The sequence below is a fragment of the Chiloscyllium punctatum genome, chromosome 12 (genome assembly GCF_047496795.1).
Source record: "Chiloscyllium punctatum isolate Juve2018m chromosome 12, sChiPun1.3, whole genome shotgun sequence".
Classification (NCBI taxonomy): domain Eukaryota; kingdom Metazoa; phylum Chordata; class Chondrichthyes; order Orectolobiformes; family Hemiscylliidae; genus Chiloscyllium; species Chiloscyllium punctatum.
Window position 1 is genome coordinate 69,089,914 of NC_092750.1, and position 18,424 is coordinate 69,108,337.

Below are 18,424 nucleotides of genomic sequence, written 5' to 3' on the forward strand. Positions count from 1 at the left end.
GAGAGATTTGATAGAGTTGCACAAGATTATGACAGGCTTAGATCGAGGTAAATAAGGAAATGCTGATGGTAACAGTAATGGGGACACGGATTTAAATTCTTGGCAAGAGATATAGGGGGATATGAGGAAGAACTTCTGTATGCAGTGAGTAGTTATGAACTGGAATTTGCTGCCCAATACTGTGACAGAACCAGACACAATCAGTGAGATCTAAAGGAAATTGAATAGACACTTAATGTGGGGATTGAGTGGGCTAGGGGGATTGACTGGTTGCTCCACAGAGAGTTGACAAAGACTTGATGAGCCAAAAGGCCATTTTTTGTGCCATAAATGTGTTTGAGTTTATCACTATCACTATATGTATAACTACAAATAGAGAAGAAGGGCTCATGCCCGAAACGTCGATTCTCCTGCTCCTTGGATGCTGCCTGACCTGCTGTGCTTTTCCAGCAACACATTTTCAGTTCTAACTACAAATGGGCCAATTTTAGCAAAAATGTTGGTGAACAAATCCTTAACTTTCGAAGGGGTGGTAATAAAGTGGTGAAACAAACATTTTGATCACTAAATATATGAAGAGTATAAAAGAAAATAACTTTATAGTCACAGGTCAGATTCAGCTGGAATATTATGGATGTGATGGACAGGGATGTTAAACCGAACAAGCATTAGTCAGTAATGTCCTGCTGACTGATGCCCAGACTAGGTTCCACCACTCAGCACTTGACCTTTCTAGTGACTTGATCAAAACATAGTTAAATGAGATGAACTCCAGAGATGAGGTGCAAGTGACATCAAGGCAACATTTAATCTAGTGTAACATCGAGAAGTTAGCAAGTCTAAAGTGAATGGGAATCAGTTGGAAAACTCTTTGATAGTTTGAGTCATACAAAGAAGGTAATTATGGTCAGTCATCTCAGTCCCAGCACATTACTGCAGCAGCTCCTCAGGATAGTGCCTTAGACCCATCCATCTTCAGCCAGTTCTATCCATCTTAAGATCAGGAGTGGGAATGTTTGTTGATGATTACACAAAATTCAGCATCACTCACAACGCCTCAGATGTTGAATCAGTCTGTGCAGTAAGACCTGGATAACTTCCAACCTTGAGTTGATACATGGCAAGTAGTATTGGTCCTACACAAGAGCTAGGCAATGACCATCTTAATTAGAGAGAATCTAACCAAGTCTCCATGAGATTCATTATAAAATTAACACCACTGAATTCTGCATCTCCTGGAGATTACCGTTGATCCAAAATTGAACTGGATCAGTCATACAAATACTGTGGCTACAAGAACAACCTGTGGAACCCTGCAGCAAATAACTAACCTCAAGACCCTAAAGTTTGTTCACTATCTACAAAGCATAATTCAGGAATTAGTCTTCATTTGCCCGGTTGAGTGCAGCTTCAACAATAATTAAGAAACTTAACAATATCCAGGACAGTGATCTATTGGCACTCCATTCATCACTTTCAACATTCATTACCTCCACTATTGATGCACAGTTGTTGCAGTGTGTAACATTTACAGGATACTCTGCAGCAACTTAACAAGATTCCTTCAACAGTATCTCCCAAGCCTTCAACTTCTACCAGCTAGGACAAGAGCAGCAGAAGCACTGGAGCATATCTACTTGCAGGTTCCCTTCAAAGCCCCACACCATCCTGACTTGCTGTATTGCTGTTACGTCAGAATCCAGGGACTCCCTATTTGTCAGCCCTGTGGATGCATTTACCCTCATGGGCTGCAAAGGTTCAGGTGCAGCTCGCCACCACCTTCTCAACCTCTGTTAAGGATGGACAATCATAGCTGGCCTAGCTAGCATGCTTGCATCCTGTGAAATTATAAATTTGTGTTCTCTGTACAACAATTCCAAATATACCTAGATATGAGAGCTTTAACAATGTAAAAAGTTTAAAGTGCTGCATAGGATTGTTCACATCTTTATAATCCAGCAAAGGGACTCAATGTTGTGAATGTTTTTGCAGGTTGATCGATTCATGTTTGAAGGCGTTGAGATCACACTGATACCATCCTGTGCTGTCTTCATTACCATGAACCCTGGCTATGCTGGTCGCACAGAGTTACCTGATAATCTTAAGGTAGGCAAAGTTTTATTAGCAACATCTTCTAGATTAGACATTTTGCATGCCACCTGTAATACATGAAAGACAATATAACAGAAATTATATATAGGTTGATAGGGTGAGTTAGAGTGAGGTGAGTGGAAGCTCATGAGGAGCATGAAAGATAAAAGAGATGTTGGATTACATTACATGTTTCTGTGATGCAAATTCTATGTGGCCCAGATCTTGCAGTCTCCAGATTGTATGAGACCTGATATACAAACCAGGGTGTGAATCAGGATCCTGTGAAAGTCCTAATGTGCTGAAACTCCAAAGGGTAATTCCCTTGTATTCTGAGACCATCTGAAAATATTTTTGACTTTGACTAAGTTTGGTTCCTTTGAACAGTTCCAATCTATTTACCTGGATAATTGTCCATTCTGACTAAATGTTAGACAAAAATCCCAGTCCAACTCCTGCATAACTTTACAACTGGCACCTTTCTTGACACCCAAGCAATCAAGCAATCACATTGATCTCACCTCCCCCATTTCCCTGCCAATATCTCACACCAATTTGGCTAATCCCTTGATCTCTTCCAACTTTTAAAAAATTCACTCACAGGATGAGGGTGTTGCTGGCCAAGCCCAGCATTTATTACTCATCCCTAATTGCCCAGAGGGCAGTTAAAACAGTAGATCTGGAGTCACATGTAGACCAGACTTGGTCAGAATGGGAGATTCCTTCCCAAAAGGATATTATTGAACCAGATGGGTTTTTCCAACAATTGACAATGGATTCATGGTCACCGTTAGACCCTTACTTCCAGATTTTACTGAGTTAAAATTACACCATCAGCCGTGGCGTGATTCCAGCTTGGGTCCCCTGTCTATTACCTGGGTCTCTGGATTAACAGTCTAGTGATAATATCTTTAGGCCATTGCCTCCCTACATCCTTTAGTGCATGAACATTCCCATAATTTCTCCTGACCTGATTACATTTTCTGACCTGACTAGCCTCCATCACCTGACTAATCCTTGATCTGACTATGCCCTGACCATCTCCAAACAATGTGGCTACTCCCAATTTACCCATCCTATCTGCTATTCTACTATCCTGCCATTGCCAAACTACCTACCTGATACCCATCTCCAAGCCGACTGACCTGGCATTCTACCAATCTTCAATCCTACCCTCCTGCCACCCAACCCATCTGCCACCATAATCCCTTGCCATTCTGCCAATATTTGTATTTATCATGCTACCTATCTGCCATCCTTCCCACTTATACACCAACCTGTTTGAACAATAGTGTATCTTGAACAGAAAAAGAACATAGTTATTGTTTTTGTATAGTTTTATTTACTGCTACACATCTAAAATTGGAATATATAAAGTATATGCAAAATCCAGCAATCACCCTCCACCATTTTCACAACCTACAGTCAGACTCCACCACCAAAAACCTATTTCCCTCCCCATCCATGTCTGCATTCCGTAGTGTCTGTTTCCTCTGCAACTCCCTTGTTAGGTCCACACTCCTCACCAAGTCCCTCTCCCTGGCAACTTCCCCTGCTGCTGTAAGAGGTGCAAAACCTGTGGCCACACCTCATCCCTCATCTCAGTCCAAGGCCCCAAAGGATCATTCCAAATCTGGCAGAGATTTACTTGTACATCCTCCACATTTATTGCATCCAAGTGTTCTCGATGTGGTGTCCTCTACATTGGAGAGGCCAAGCACAAACTCACAGGATGATTCAGGGGACACCTCTGATCCATACGCACCAACCAACCACACCTTCCAGTAGCCATTTCCAGTCCACCTCCCACTCCTCTGAGGATATATCCATCCTGGACCTCCTCCATCACCAACACAACCGGAGGAGGAACACGTCAGCAGCCTACAACCACACAGCATGAACACTGAATTCACCAGTTTCCAAATCTCCCCTCCCGAATCCCATCGTAGATCCAAACCTCTGACTCAGATCTGTCCTCTTGACCTAACCTACCTGTCCATCTTGCTTCCCACCTATCCACTTCACACTTCCCATCGACCCATCACATCACCTCCTACCTTCATCCACCTATTGCCATCACAGCTATCTTTACCCTAGTCCCACGCTTCCACTCCTATTTATTTCTCAGTCCCCTTCTCACCCCCAGTCCTGAAGAAGGGTTATACCAGACTCTCATGCTCCTTGAATGCTGCCTGACCTGCTGTGCTTTTTTCAGTGCCATGCTTTATCAACTCTGACTCTCCAGCATCTGCAGTCCTCACTTTCTCCTAGTCTATGCTATTATTATGTACACTGCATTTTTAACAGAAATGGAACATAAACAGTGTCTTTGCAAATTTACATAACATTGTATCTTAACTAGAATTGGAATTTGTACGTTATTCGCATTGAGCATTGCTGTAAAAAAGAGACATGCTGTTGAAACCTTGCATTCATACACAGTTCAGGACCGAAGCAAAAACGCCTAACTTAGAGTCATAGTCATAGAGATGTACAGCACGGAAACAGAGCACAGCCATTGATTCTTGTTTATCCACAGTTAATGGTACTTCAAAGAACTCCAAGAAATTTGTTAACTGAGACTACATGTGACTTTGCCTGATTACCTTGACTTTTTTCTTAGTGCTTGCTAATAATAGCTTCTAAAAAAAAAACCCCTAAGACAGACCAAACTGACTTGTTTTTCTCCTGCAATAAAAATAGAAGGTTCTGGAGAAATTGTACAGGTTATGTATCATTTTGGAGAGAAATAAATTTAACGTTCAAGTCTGATATGAAGTTTCTTCAGTTCTGCTACTTACCATTTAAGATAGGGGTTGGATATTATTTTCAGCATGCCACTGTCAAGTCAAAGAGGATAGCCTTCACTCAGGAGGTCCCAACATAATAAGTCAAAGGCAGCCCCTGATCCCAGTTCAGACACTCTGAGGCAGTCGGCATCAAGATCCTCTCCTGCTCACTGCCAAATGATGGGCATCAAGCCACCCATCTTAAAACTTTTGACCTTATTGTGGGTTATTGTCCTCCTGTGATGAGAAAGAGGTAGGTATTACAAAAGTGGGTGTCACTGTTTGTGTAGATCGGAAAGCATCCCAAGTGAGAGTGATAGATCATGACCTCTGATAGAAGGTGGGGGGGCAGTAGCAGAGAAAGCTTAAGTGTGAGATATTAGAGAGAAGAGGTAGAACTTATGCTAACAGAGTGGAGAAGGACATGCACCTTTTTACATGTATTGGGCATTTCTCTAGATGGCTTAGACAGCTTTAACCCAGATTACAACTTCCAAGGAGCCTGTTTTTGTGGCCTCCATGCTAGTTCTGGGGGAACAGAAAGTCCCTCCTGTGCACACCCTTTTCAGCAAGACCTCCAGGATCATGCCTGGAAAGTTGGTCACTGATTTCCTCTATCTGCCATGTCTAGGGCAAATATCAGCAATTGTGCAGGGCAATTCTGGACTGACAGTTTTTAAAGATGGTGTGGGTGAAAGGAATGTCAGTGAATTCCCGGATATCTGCTGAGTGGTATGATGTTTTGGTGCATGGTAAAATGAGGCAGAAATTGGATGTGAAAGACATCGGGGCAGGGTAGATAGTTAATGAGTCGAGTTTGGCAAGATTGGGCAAGAAAACTTGCTGAGCCATATGACAAGAAGTCCTCCAAAATCTTGATGCATCTATGGCATCATCAAAAAAACATAAACTGCAGCTCAAAGAAAGGAGAATACAAGAGTAAGCTAGTGTATAGGTGTCCAAATGTGAAAAGAATTATATTATCTCAAGTAAAAGTTGACCAATCAAAGGTAGGAGAAATTATAAGTGGGAATAAAGAAATTAAGGGAACAGTAAATTAAAATATTGCATTCAATATTTTAATTCAGCAGAAGGGACATTATTCCTTTGAAACTATCTGAAATTTCCAGGATTTGCACATGTATCCCGAAGTTGCTGTCTGCAATTCTACGCTTCTCTAGAGGATGTGCTGTTGAAGTGCTGTTAGATTACAATCAAATAGAAATTAACAAGGTCCAAAATTCCACTCTTACATTCTTATTCCTGCTGTAAAAATTCTTGAAAAAGTTACATCCTGTTGGCTGAAGTATTACTAGATTTTTAACAGCGTTCTAAGTTCACAATTATTGACAAGCAGTTCCACGGGTCCTGTGAAAGTAATTTTATATTCGTCTAATGTCAGGTATCTCCACTATAAGAAATTTCACATCTTTCAAAGCAGTTTTATCAAGCAATGTTAAGACAGCTTAGCTTCGACCATAATCACATGTCTATTTTGCAATAATTTATTTCATTACCGATAAAATGTAGAACTTCAAAGTGAAGGAATTCAGCAATATGTATTTCCTAGATTGCTGTCTGAGGGAATACTTCATTCTGATTGTTTCCTTGATTACATCGCTGTTGAATATCCGGAAATCTCCTTGATCTTGTTCTATATTCAAAATAAAATTGGGAAAGATGTGATCTGTGCCACGGGGATTGCTTTATTTCTGTGGGCATCTTTCTTTGAGATCAATGATGCTTTTCCACTGACAGCAAATTCCAGCAATAAGCCAGAATCATGGCTTGGAAAACAGAAGGTGCAAGAAATGAAAGCAATGTAGCACTACAGAGATAGTGCAACAGGGGATATATTTTGAAGAGACTTCTCGATGGAGGAGCCTTTTGGAATAAGTTAACAATGATATAGAGAGTTGGAGTCAGTTTGGTGCGAACAGAATTAATGGAATTTGTAAGCATCAAGTAGTCAGGATGGCAGTTTTAATGAATTACTTAGGTAGGATAGAAATTGGGAGCATGTCATAATGAATTGGTGAAGCTGAGTTTGGAGATGATAAGTCATCAAAAAAAAGGTTCACTGAAGGGGTGAGCTTGCAATGGAGGCAAGCAAATTTACTGGTCAAAACAGGACACTGGTGATAAAGCAGAATTTTGAGTTTGAAGTTGAACACCAAATAGGAAAGCAGGTTGCCATGTTGTTGAGCACACAGTCTAAACAAACAACAAAAAAGGAGCGGAATCAACTTTGAGATTCTGATGATGCCAACTTTGACAAGGGAGCCTCTGAAATGCCCACCTTCTTCCTCAGCCAAAGATTCCCCAGCACCATATCAACAGGGTCCTCAGCAGGGACTCATCTCCCACACTTCTGCCCTCATTCCCCCCTCTTCCTTCCCACAACAGCCATAGAGTCTCCCTTGTCCTCACTAACCATCCCACCAGCATCCACATCCTGAGGATCATTAGCCGCCATTTCCATGACCTTCAGTAGGATGCCATCACCAGACACATAATCCACTCCCCTCCCTTGTCAGCTTTCTGCAATACCTTTCCCTCAGGGACACTCTGGTCCACTTCTCCTTCACTCCCAACACCCCCCACAGCCCCACCGCAACTTCACCTGCAACCACAGAAGGTGAATCACCTGCCATTTACTTCCTCCCTCCTCTATCCAAGGGCCCAAACACACTTTCCAGGTGAAGCAGCATTTTACCTGAATTTCACTCAATCTAGTCTACTGTATTCAGTCCTCACAATGTGATTTTCTCTACATTAGAGAAATGAAGCATAAACTGGGTGACTGTTTTGTAGAACACCTATGTTCTTTCGTAAAAAAGGCCATGAGCTTCCAGTTGCCTGTCACTACAATACACCACCTTGTACCCTGGCCGACATCTCAGTCTCAGGCTTACTGCAGTGCTCCAGCAATGCTCAGCACAAGCTGGAAGAACAGCATCTCATTTTCCACTTGGGAACTTTACACCCTTCAGGAAATGGAATTCAACAATTTTAGGGCTTGAGGCACCTTCTCCCATGTCCTTACCCCAACACCCATACACCAAGCCTTGTTATCATCTGATCTGCCATTACACACAATTAATGTTGGTTAGTAATTGTCCCTATTAGTAGCTATTTGTTCTTCTAAGCTGACTGTTATCTACTCCTATGTCTGTCCAACTATTCTTCTCTCTCTTGGGCTCTATCTTCCCCGATCATTTACTCCTTACCTCCTCCCCCTACCCTATCATCTGCATAAAAAAACAACTTCTTCCTAGCTACCATCAGTTCTGAAGAAAGGTGACTGGAACCAAAATGTTATCTCTGATTTCTCTTCACAGATGCTGCCAGATCTGCTGAGCTTTTCCACCATTGTCTGTTTTTGTTCCATCTAAGATGCAGAGTTGGGGATAGTAGTGTCGCTGCAAGCATTGCCAAGTTTAAACAAGTAGATTGATTAGATAGCAAAGGTCTGAGTTGAGGATTGGGAGCCAGAGAGCAAAGTTAGGTGTTATCAACAGATATGGAAGCTTGACCCAATGCTTTGGTGATGGCATTAAAAGCTAACTTGTTAACAGAAAATAAGAATAAGCTAACAATGGAAGCTTAAAAACAGGAAGTAATTGTGGAAAAGCAGGAGGATAACCCATTACAAAGAACAGTACAGACAGGTAGAGTGAAACACTGTGCACTACAGAGAAAGATGATGTTAGTACTGAAGAAGTGAATATTTTATAGCACTTTCATGGCACATGAATCATGTCCTATATAAAAAGGTGAAAGTAGAACAACTTTGCTTCTGTACGTCATCTTTGTAACAAATTTGTAACATGACCGAAAATAGTAAATAAAAATATAAATTGGTCCACTCTGAAAATTTTGACATTGCAGTCCCTATACTGTGTCACAGTTTCAGACAGTACTGCAGGCCTGCTACAATGTAATGATTGTAGATGAAGTTCTCAACATTAACTCTTCAAAAACAAGCAGAAGGAGTGGTTAAAAATTAGAACAGGGAGAACAGATCCTCAATCCACTATGTGTCCACCTCCTGTCATTTTTATAATGGTGAGTTCTGCATACACTTGCAGCCTGCCTGGGGATACAGAATAGTTAATTATCAATTTTAAACTAGTCTCTCAATTGCATTTGGAAACCTGATTTAAATTTAACAGCTATTGGCCAGTTTACCTGGGGCTTTAAGAAACCAGACAGTGAAATGGATGTAGAAACTGCTGTCTTCAGAAAATTATTAGCAGTCAGAGTACTCTGAATTGTTCTTGCCAGGAAAATTGTATTCCCTTTGCCACTTCAACAAAAACTATAACATCCTTTTTGTCTATCACAGCTTGTCTTCATTGAACACTCCCCCAAGTCCCCTTCAAACCCAGTAGTCCCTGGCTGGAGTCTTCCTGCAGACTTTTTCCCCTAGCAGCTAGCCTGTCAGCTTGCTGACTGCTAGGTGAGAAACTGAAGTAATAAAATCTCCTGCTGCAATAAAAGCCTATCCTAACTCTGGGTTTTAAGGGTTAACTCCACTACCACACTCCATCACTCCATTCTCTTCTCCCTATAAATTTTGGGGTCAAAATGTTAATTACATTTACTTTTCAAGAGCAGCAATTAGTTCCCAATTAGTCAAAGTCACCATTTTAGGGATTTAATTTACGTTGTATTCCATTGTGTTCTGTTCTTGCTCTATGGTTTGAAATGTATTTTCCGTGTTTGTCGAATGGTAATAGTTTTCCTGTTGTTTAGGCTTTGTTTAGGCCAGTAGCCATGATGGTCCCTGACTACGCCATGATTGCTGAGATTTCTCTGTATTCCTTTGGGTTTAGCAATGCCAAAGTTCTCGCGAAGAAAATCACCTCAACTTTCAAACTATCCTCTGAGCAACTCAGTTCACAGGTAACTTAGAAGTTTAAAAGTAACAGTATTCTCTTTGCAATCTAATATCTAAGCATATCTTTATACTGTTATTGGACCTAGTTGGAAATACATTGGATTACCTCATCAAAAGTTATATTTCTTTAAAAAATGTTGAGTAATAATGTAGATTGACATTCAAGGTACCCAAATATGTCATTAAGCCATCTGTATTTGAGACCATCATGATGAAGGTGGTGTCCCTGCCTCTGTGCCAGAATCCCTTGTTCAAGACTAGGAAAGTGCAGTCATGGTGTGGCCAGACTTGAGTATCAATCTGCAACCAATCCACCAATTAGGCTTTAACAATGAGAGGGGCTCCTGATCAGATGCATGATGAAAAAATTGGAGTCCCTTCCACACTATTCACTTTCTCCAGATATCTAATATTGCAACATCAACAGGCACTCCTTGGGGGGAGCTAGTTGGCTGAGTTAACTGGATGGCTAATTTGGATGAAATTGGTATTTGGTCACCATTCCAATAAGGGTAGATTTGGAAGCTGCATCCTTACCCTATATATGGTGAAGATGGTGGCGCTATGGTTTGGATCTGCCTTTGGACAGAGAACCAAATAAAATAATAACAAAAGTGGTGCTCAGATCTTCTTGTTCCTAAATTGCACTTCTCTTTTAAACAATGGCAACATTTCCTTTGTGCCGGCATATACCATCATGGTGGCCATTGACTGCACAGTCATTGCAACTGACACTAATACTGAAAACAACAACAACAACCGACTGCACTTGGTAGGTCCACATACAACATTTATGGCAGAACCTGTCTCCCTAAGTTTGGCCTCTTCAGCCATTAGCCTAGAGGCACCAAATATAGACACCTCATGTAAAAAGGATCTGTTTGCTGGATGTCTATCACCTTTCTTAAAGGGACCGGTGCTGGAATGATAAAAACAAATTTTGCAGTATTATGAAGCCATTCAGTAGCTGTTCACAAGCTGCTGGGATGCAGCACTGTGGCTCCTCACTCTGCTTTTTCATCATGTTGTGTTCAATGCTGCCTGACCTGGAGGGGACACAAAAAATATTAAATGGCTCCCTGACAATAGTGCATAAAGTTACTTTAATAAGGGTGTAAGTATTCAAAATGCCACAGGACTGCATTATTTGCTCTTAGTCTGCTTCAACCCAAAGACTAATTTTGGACTTAACTGGCCTCCTTGGTGTGGTCGGACAGCAGTTGTCAATGTTCCCATTGCACTGGTGGGATCTGAACTATCTGCTTTACCAATTGGCTGGCATGGCTATCTAAAGTGGGATTTCCACCCAAGAGAGGGGAGAATTGAAACAATTGACGTTTCTCCTACTGTTAAACTGTCACATGCTCAAGGATTAAAGTACCCTGTAAAATCTAGACAAAACACACAAAGAGCTTTACATGCTAAAAATCAGAAACAAAATCAGAAATTGCTAGAAAACCTCAGCCAGTCCAGCAGCATCTGTGGAGAGACCGCAGAGTTTCCAGTGACCCTTCTTTAGAACTGTAAAACCTAGCCCAGTTTTTCAGATCAATAAACTTTGAGTAGAATGCAACATCTATATTAAATTGCTTTTGACCCTGAAATGCTTATTTATCTGTATGTGTCACTGTCCATTAATTCAGAGATTAGTGTCGGAATAGTTTTAAATGGATGCTTTAGTTGCAAATAAGCATAAAATAGTGCAGAATAGTTTTGAGGGAATCAAAGAATTTCATGGCAAATCGGAATGCAGCACAATCTATGGTGTGAAGCTTACTAAGACTTATCCTCATTATTAATTGGTGTCTTTGCTACAGGATCATTATGACTTTGGAATGAGAGCTGTAAAAACTGTGATCTCAGCTGCAGGAAACCTGAAGAGGGAAAATCCAAATATGGATGAGGTACTAAAATTAATGAAGCAACATTCTAGGTGTAAAATTAATTAATATTTCATCAGTTCTTAATCTCCAGAATTAGTAATTTCATAGAATAGAATCCCTACAGTGTGGAAACAGGCCATTTAGCCCAACAAGTCCAACCAACTCTCTGAAGAGTATCCTACCCAGACCCATTCCGCTCTGTATTACTCTACATTTCCTCCAACTAATGGACCTAGCCTACACATCCCTGAACACTGTGAGCAATTTAGCATGGCCACTTCACCTAACCTGCACATCTTTGGACTGTGGGAGGAAACCAGAGCACCCGGAGGAAACCCACCTAGACATGGGGAGAATTGCAAACTCACACAGACAGTCGCCAGAGGCTGGAATTGAATCCAGGTCCCTGGCACTGAGAGGCAGCAGGGCTACCCACTGAGGCACCAGTGCAGCAAGTGAAAACAGCCTTTCCACATCCATCTTATCAAAACTTTCAAGAATCTCATATTGAGGCTGTTTTTTGATACTTTTCAACACCAGGAATAAATGCCCATTCAAATAATCTCTTCTCGAATATTAACATTCTCATCTCAGGAATCAATTTATGAACCTTCATCATACCCTCAGCCAAAAATATCCTACCTTCGATGTGGAAAGTAAGGTACAAGTACACCATCTCACCAAAGCCCTGTACAACTGCAGCAATATTTACTCTTACCTTTGTTTAATAAAGGTCAAAATATCATTTGCTTCCTGGTTTCTTGATGTATATGCATGATAAATGTGTTTCTTGCACAAAGAGACCCAAATCCCACTGAATACCATTGGGTAGTATGTAACCAATTAATTTTCAGCTTTTCTAAGCTTTCTTTGAGTGATAAATCACATTTTTTTCTACATTATACTCCACCATTCTCTTATCCATTCACTGAGCGTATTTATATCCTTTTGCAACCAGTGTGGACTCCACACAGCTTTCCCAACTTGCCGTCTGTCGCCAGCAGACCTGGATATATTATACTTCACTGGTACCTCCACTGATTTAATATAGATCATAAGAAATTCCTTACTAATTCCAATTTCTTGTCTATTAACCAAGCCTCTTTGTGAATATCTTACCCCCATTCCTTAAGCCCTTAACTTGTGCAACAACCTTTGTTAACACCTCTTCAATGCAAAATATATCACTTTCACTGCTTTTCCATCATCAATCATGTTAGGTTTACCTTTACAAATCCTACTTTAGATTAGATTAGATTACTTACAGTGTGGAAACAGGCCCTTCGGCCCAACAAGTCCACACCGCCCCGCCGAAGCGTAACCCACCCATACCCCTACATCTACATCTACCCCTTACCTAACACTACGGGCAATTTAGCATGGCCAATTCACCTGACCTGCACATCTTTGGACTGTGGGAGGAAACCGGAGCACCCGGAGGAAACCCACGCAGACACGGGGAGAACGTGCAAACTCCACACAGTCAGTTGCCTGAGGCGGGAATTGAACCCGGGTCTCTGGCTCTGTGAGGCAGCAGTGCGAACCACTGTGCCACCGTGCACATGCAAATTTTCCTTTAATAAAACCATGCCAACCCCACCTTTTCGTATTTTTGATTTTCTAAGTCTCTCAGCACTTACATGCCAACTGATGTCAAATTCTCATTTCTAAGCTCCATAATAACAGTACAATATGTACACCTACAAGGCAAGCAAACTCAAAGGAATCAACGTGGGAAAAAAACCCACTGAAATAGTGCTGAAAGCATTTAAGTTAGAGAACTCTACTGCACAAAGACACATACCCATTCATTACAATGTACCATTTTAACCACAAAATCATTTATGACATTTAGAAATAACGTGGAATTACAAAATTGTTACAGTACAGAAGGCATTCAGCCCATTGTGCCAACCCCAGTTCTGTTAACTAATGCCAACCTCCTTCCTTTCCCCACATCACTGTGTACCATTTCTATCCACATATTCATCCATTACTCCCTTGAATGCCTCAGTTGAACCTGCCTGCACCATATTTGTAGGCCGTGCATTCCATCCCTAATTACTCGCAATGCAAAAAAGTTTTTTCTCACATCAACCTTGCTTCGATAGCACATTGCTTTCAATCTGTGCCCCTTGCTCTTTTTCCATTTCTTGAGTGGGAACAGCTCCTCCCTATGTACTTGATCCAACCCACATATGATTGTGAAACCCTTTATGAAATCTCCTCTCAGCTTTCTTCTCGACAAGGAGAGCATTGTTTTATAGTCATATAGCATGGAAACAGACCTTCAGTTCAATTAGTGCACATTGAACCATGTGCCCAAACTAGTCCCACTTGCCTGTGCTTGGCCCACATCCCTTCATATTCATGTAATTACCCAAATATTTTTTAAATGTTGTAAATCTACCTGCATCCACCATTTCCTCTGACATTTCATTCCACATACGAACCACTCTTTGTAAAAATGTTGCCCTCATGTCTTTTGAAATCTTTCTCCTCTCATCTTAAAAATATCCCCACTAGCTTTCAACTCAGCCACCTTAGGGAAAATACTGTTGCTATTCACCTTACATAAGCCCCTCATGATTTCATAAATCTCTATAAGGCCATCCCTTAACCTCCTATGCGCCAGTGAAAAAGATCCCAGCCTATTTTTGTAATTCAAACCCTCCATTCCTGGCAATATCCTAGTAAATCAAACTGACCTCATAACTAAAATTTCTCATTCTTGTAAATCACTCCTGCACTCTCTCTAGTGTATTCCCGTCTTTTCTATAATGTGGCATAAATAATACTTCAGCTGGCCTAACAAGTGTCTTGTACAATTTCAACATCACTTCCTTGCTCTTGTTCTCAATGTCCCTATAAGTATGTTAGAAATTGAATAATTGCTAGCCAGTAGGCATTTACAAATCAAAGAATAAGTAGTTAGAATAATAGGTTGTCAGAGAATATTTTATGCTGAATTGTTGGATGCATTGATTTACACATGACCACTGTTGCAAGAAAAGATCAGGCACTAGACCCAAATGTAGGTTTCTTGCGGTGGCACTAGAAATGGACTTACTTTGACATTAGCAGGTATTAGAAGGGCCCAAAAATACTGAATCAGGATATGATTAAAGTTGGGCATGCAACTTTTAATAATACCTCAATGAAAACTCCGGAAATCCAGGAAAAACATAAAGGACAGAGACCTGACGTCATTGGCTCTCTCTCCATTTTCTTTGGCATAGAGATAGGAACTGAATGTTTTTCAGGCACTTGAGAAACACATAGCAAAATGTTTTTCAATCAGTTGGTAGGGTGAGACCTAGAGGAGTCATGATTTGGATATAGTGCCTCTGACTGGTATGTCAGATTCCCAACACCTTCTGTATGTACTGTTATTTTCAAAGTGAGGGTGAGGGAATTAAGCTAGAATCTGCTTGCCACTGAGTAACTGCCCATTAAGCTGCTTGAGGAGCTTAATAATGAGTTGCAGAAAGCCAGAAAGCAATTTCAGTTGGCATATTGCTGAACATGAATATCTTCTTGTATTTTGGTGCACAGCTGTTGGGGGGAATGCTTTTTCTGAGTACCATTTTTGGCAATAAAGGTTATTGTCTCAGATAGCATGCAGTATGTTTTCATTGGGCCACTTCTTTAGTTTCCTGATGTACTGTCTCCTCTAGGCGAAAGTGAGGACTGCAGATGCTGGAGATCAGAGTCAAGTGAATGGTGCTGGAAAAGCATAGCAGGTCATGCAGCTTCCGAGGAGCAGTAAAATCAACATTTCGGGCAAAAGCCCTTCATCACCACACGCTTGACTCTACTGTCTCCTCTATACAGCCTGCAAATGGCAAGCCGAGTTAGGGCTGCCATTAATCTTTGAGGTTTCTGCTCCACAGTAACTTTCCACCACCTGGCAGTACTTGGTGTCAATAATTAGGTACTGAACTCAATGCTAGTCTAATTGGAGCGTGGGCATACAAAGAAAATAGGGATAGGTGCAGGAGTGGACCATTCAGCACTTTGAGCCTTCTCCAGCATTCAAAATGATCATTCCTGATCATCTGATTCAGTACCCAATTTCTATCCATACTGTTTGAACCCTTTAGCTTTAAGAACTAAACCTAACTCCTTCTTGAAAACACAGATGTGGCATGGATTGAGATCTGAAAATTATGTGGAGATTGATTCCTGATCCTGAAAATCTCAGTCGCTGTTCGGAAAAACGATTAACAATTATCATGCTAGTTAGGCCATTGTGAAAACTGGCTACCAGGACAGGGTGCCATTCTTACAATCTTATGTACTTCCATATCTATCAAAGAGGCATATATAGTCTTCCATAATTTTTAGGAAAAGAATATTTCATGCTGAATATTACATTATTGGATGCATTGTTTTACACCGTGGCCCCTGCAGACCAACATATCAAGAAGATAACCTAGACCCTAACTTCTTATTTCAAGGCAAATTTAAGGTGCTGCATTCCAGATGTGATTTGATTAGTCAAACTACTAGGCTTTAAGCAAAACACACTTTATTCTTACACCACAGTTACAATACAAATAAAAAAGACCGAGCATAACTTTAATCCAATCAAAATACTTAACAAAATAATATAGTATTTAAATACTGCGCATCAACTGTTCCAATATAACCGCGTCTCATAAACACACTTTGGCATATGCAAATTCAGCAAAACAGATTTGTTCACTTGCTATCTTTTCCAGTATAGGAGAAATGAAAAAACGAAAACATGAATCTAACAATAGCGAGGGAACTTAAGCTTTTTACAGCAGCAGAGAGAAAACTGTGTCGAGCAGCTTCAACTCCAAAATCCCAACTTCAGTAACTGAAAGCAAAAAATAAAACCCTGGTCTGAGTGGACCTGACTCCACCCACTCATGGTGTTTAATTTTAAAACATCCCAAGCTATTACTCTGCTTTCCATGCAGCAGACACCACAACACCAGCTTTACAATACCCCTCTTCAAGAGTTAAAAATCACACAACACCAGGTTATAGTCCAACAGGTTTAATTGGAAGAGATCCAGGACAGAACAAATCTCTCTTAAAGGCATAGATCATCACACTGGTGAATCTGCATTGGATTGTGAGGGCCTGGAGACACTTCTTCACAAGGTAGCTTCAGAGACAAGGGTATTTAGTCCTGCCCTTGGCACAGAAGTAGTGCTGAAAATGTAATGGCCTGTTTTAAATGGCAGTTCTCACTTCCAGTTAGCTAGTAGTTTTCTCAAGCTTTTTTTAGATTAGATTAGATTAGATTAGATTACTTACAGTATGGAAACAGGCCCTTCGGCCCAACAAGTCCACACCGCCCCGCCGAAGCGCAACCCACCCATACCCCTACATCTACCCCTTACCTAACACTACGGGCAATTTAGCATGGCCAATTCACCTGACCTGCACATCTTTGGACTGTGGGAGGAACCTTTTGGTTACTCAATCCAAATGGCTGCTAAGTTCTGAGACACAAAGTCTCACAACATATTAACATTTCTGACCTACCCCAACTTATCCCAGTTAAATCAAAGTCATCAAGTTCACAAACATTTGTGATCATATTTTTCATTTTTTTTAGAATTTAACATCCCTTTGTGCGTCTGGGGAGTAAATATTATTACATTTCCCATCACTGTGCCCTAATTGTTTATCATAAGATGTCAGGCTTTTCTATCTGAAATTACTCCACAGAGGCTAGTACCCTGTCACCAAGTCACTCATTATTTACATGTGGAGAATCCTTGACACTGACCCAGCTCCCTCAGAGCTAGCTCTCAGAGTGAGCAAGATGTCTGATACTCCTCTTTATATCTGTCAGCCAGAGCTACCTGATTGAACCAGATTAAAATTCCCCATCAGGGAACTCATATTCTCTGAGGTCTGCCTGCTAACATCATTACAAGCACTACACTACCCCTTTTACTCCTGCCTTCTGCAATATTGTATTAGTTTTCACACAACACATCACTGCTATGGTTTAGAATTGAATGTGGTGTTGTATGAGTGTTTATATAAACTAACTAAATAACTTCCAGTCAATATTTCTTGAAAATATGAAGACCACTATTTGGACCTACCATATAACAGCAATGTATCAATTCCATTAATGAACAGCAAAATATAAAGTCACTAAGAAATGTACTGTAGTTAGAGGTAAAACAATGCAATCCAATTTTAAAAAAATAAAATCTGTATTGTCTTTCAGGAGCTGATATGTCTGAGAGCTATTCGTGATGTGAATGTGCCCAAATTCCTACTAGATGACCTCAAACTCTTCAATGGTATTGTGTCTGATCTTTTCCCCAAGATCAAGGAAGAAGCTATTGACTATGGAATTCTGGAAGAGTCCATTCGAAAAATCTGTGTTAAGAAAATTCTAAAAGATGTTGATGGTCAGTTTTTTTTACATCAAAAGAAATGTCTTTTAATGACTGGGAAGTAATATTTTGCAATATACAAAGAATTTATTGATGTAAAGTGAAACACCATCTCTAATTCATAATTGAAAATCTCTGTCATTTTTTTCAAATTGGACCCCAGATAGTTTGCGAGATAGAAACCAAAACAGCTTTCTTTGTGGATTCACACTTTCCATTACTATAGGAACTTTCTGCTGCTATGTTCATTACCACAATGTTCAGATTTTCACACATACCTCCAAATTCATAAATGGATAAATACCACCCACCCCCATTGTCAGTTTGGAATTTAACCAGTGCCTCCAGTCTGGTCCCTAAATA

At 40.6% G+C, this 18,424-nt stretch overlaps 1 protein-coding gene across 1 annotated transcript in view; it reads left to right on the plus strand.

Moving 5' to 3' along the window:
• Positions 1–18,424, plus strand: part of dnah1 (dynein, axonemal, heavy chain 1) — a 425,483-nt gene that overhangs the window by 186,194 nt on the left and 220,865 nt on the right. The window contains exons 32-35 of the mRNA XM_072582714.1: positions 1,993–2,106; positions 9,639–9,788; positions 11,601–11,687; positions 17,890–18,076. Coding sequence (XP_072438815.1) covers positions 1,993–2,106; positions 9,639–9,788; positions 11,601–11,687; positions 17,890–18,076 — 538 coding nt within the window. The remainder of the gene's footprint in view (positions 1–1,992; positions 2,107–9,638; positions 9,789–11,600; positions 11,688–17,889; positions 18,077–18,424) is intronic.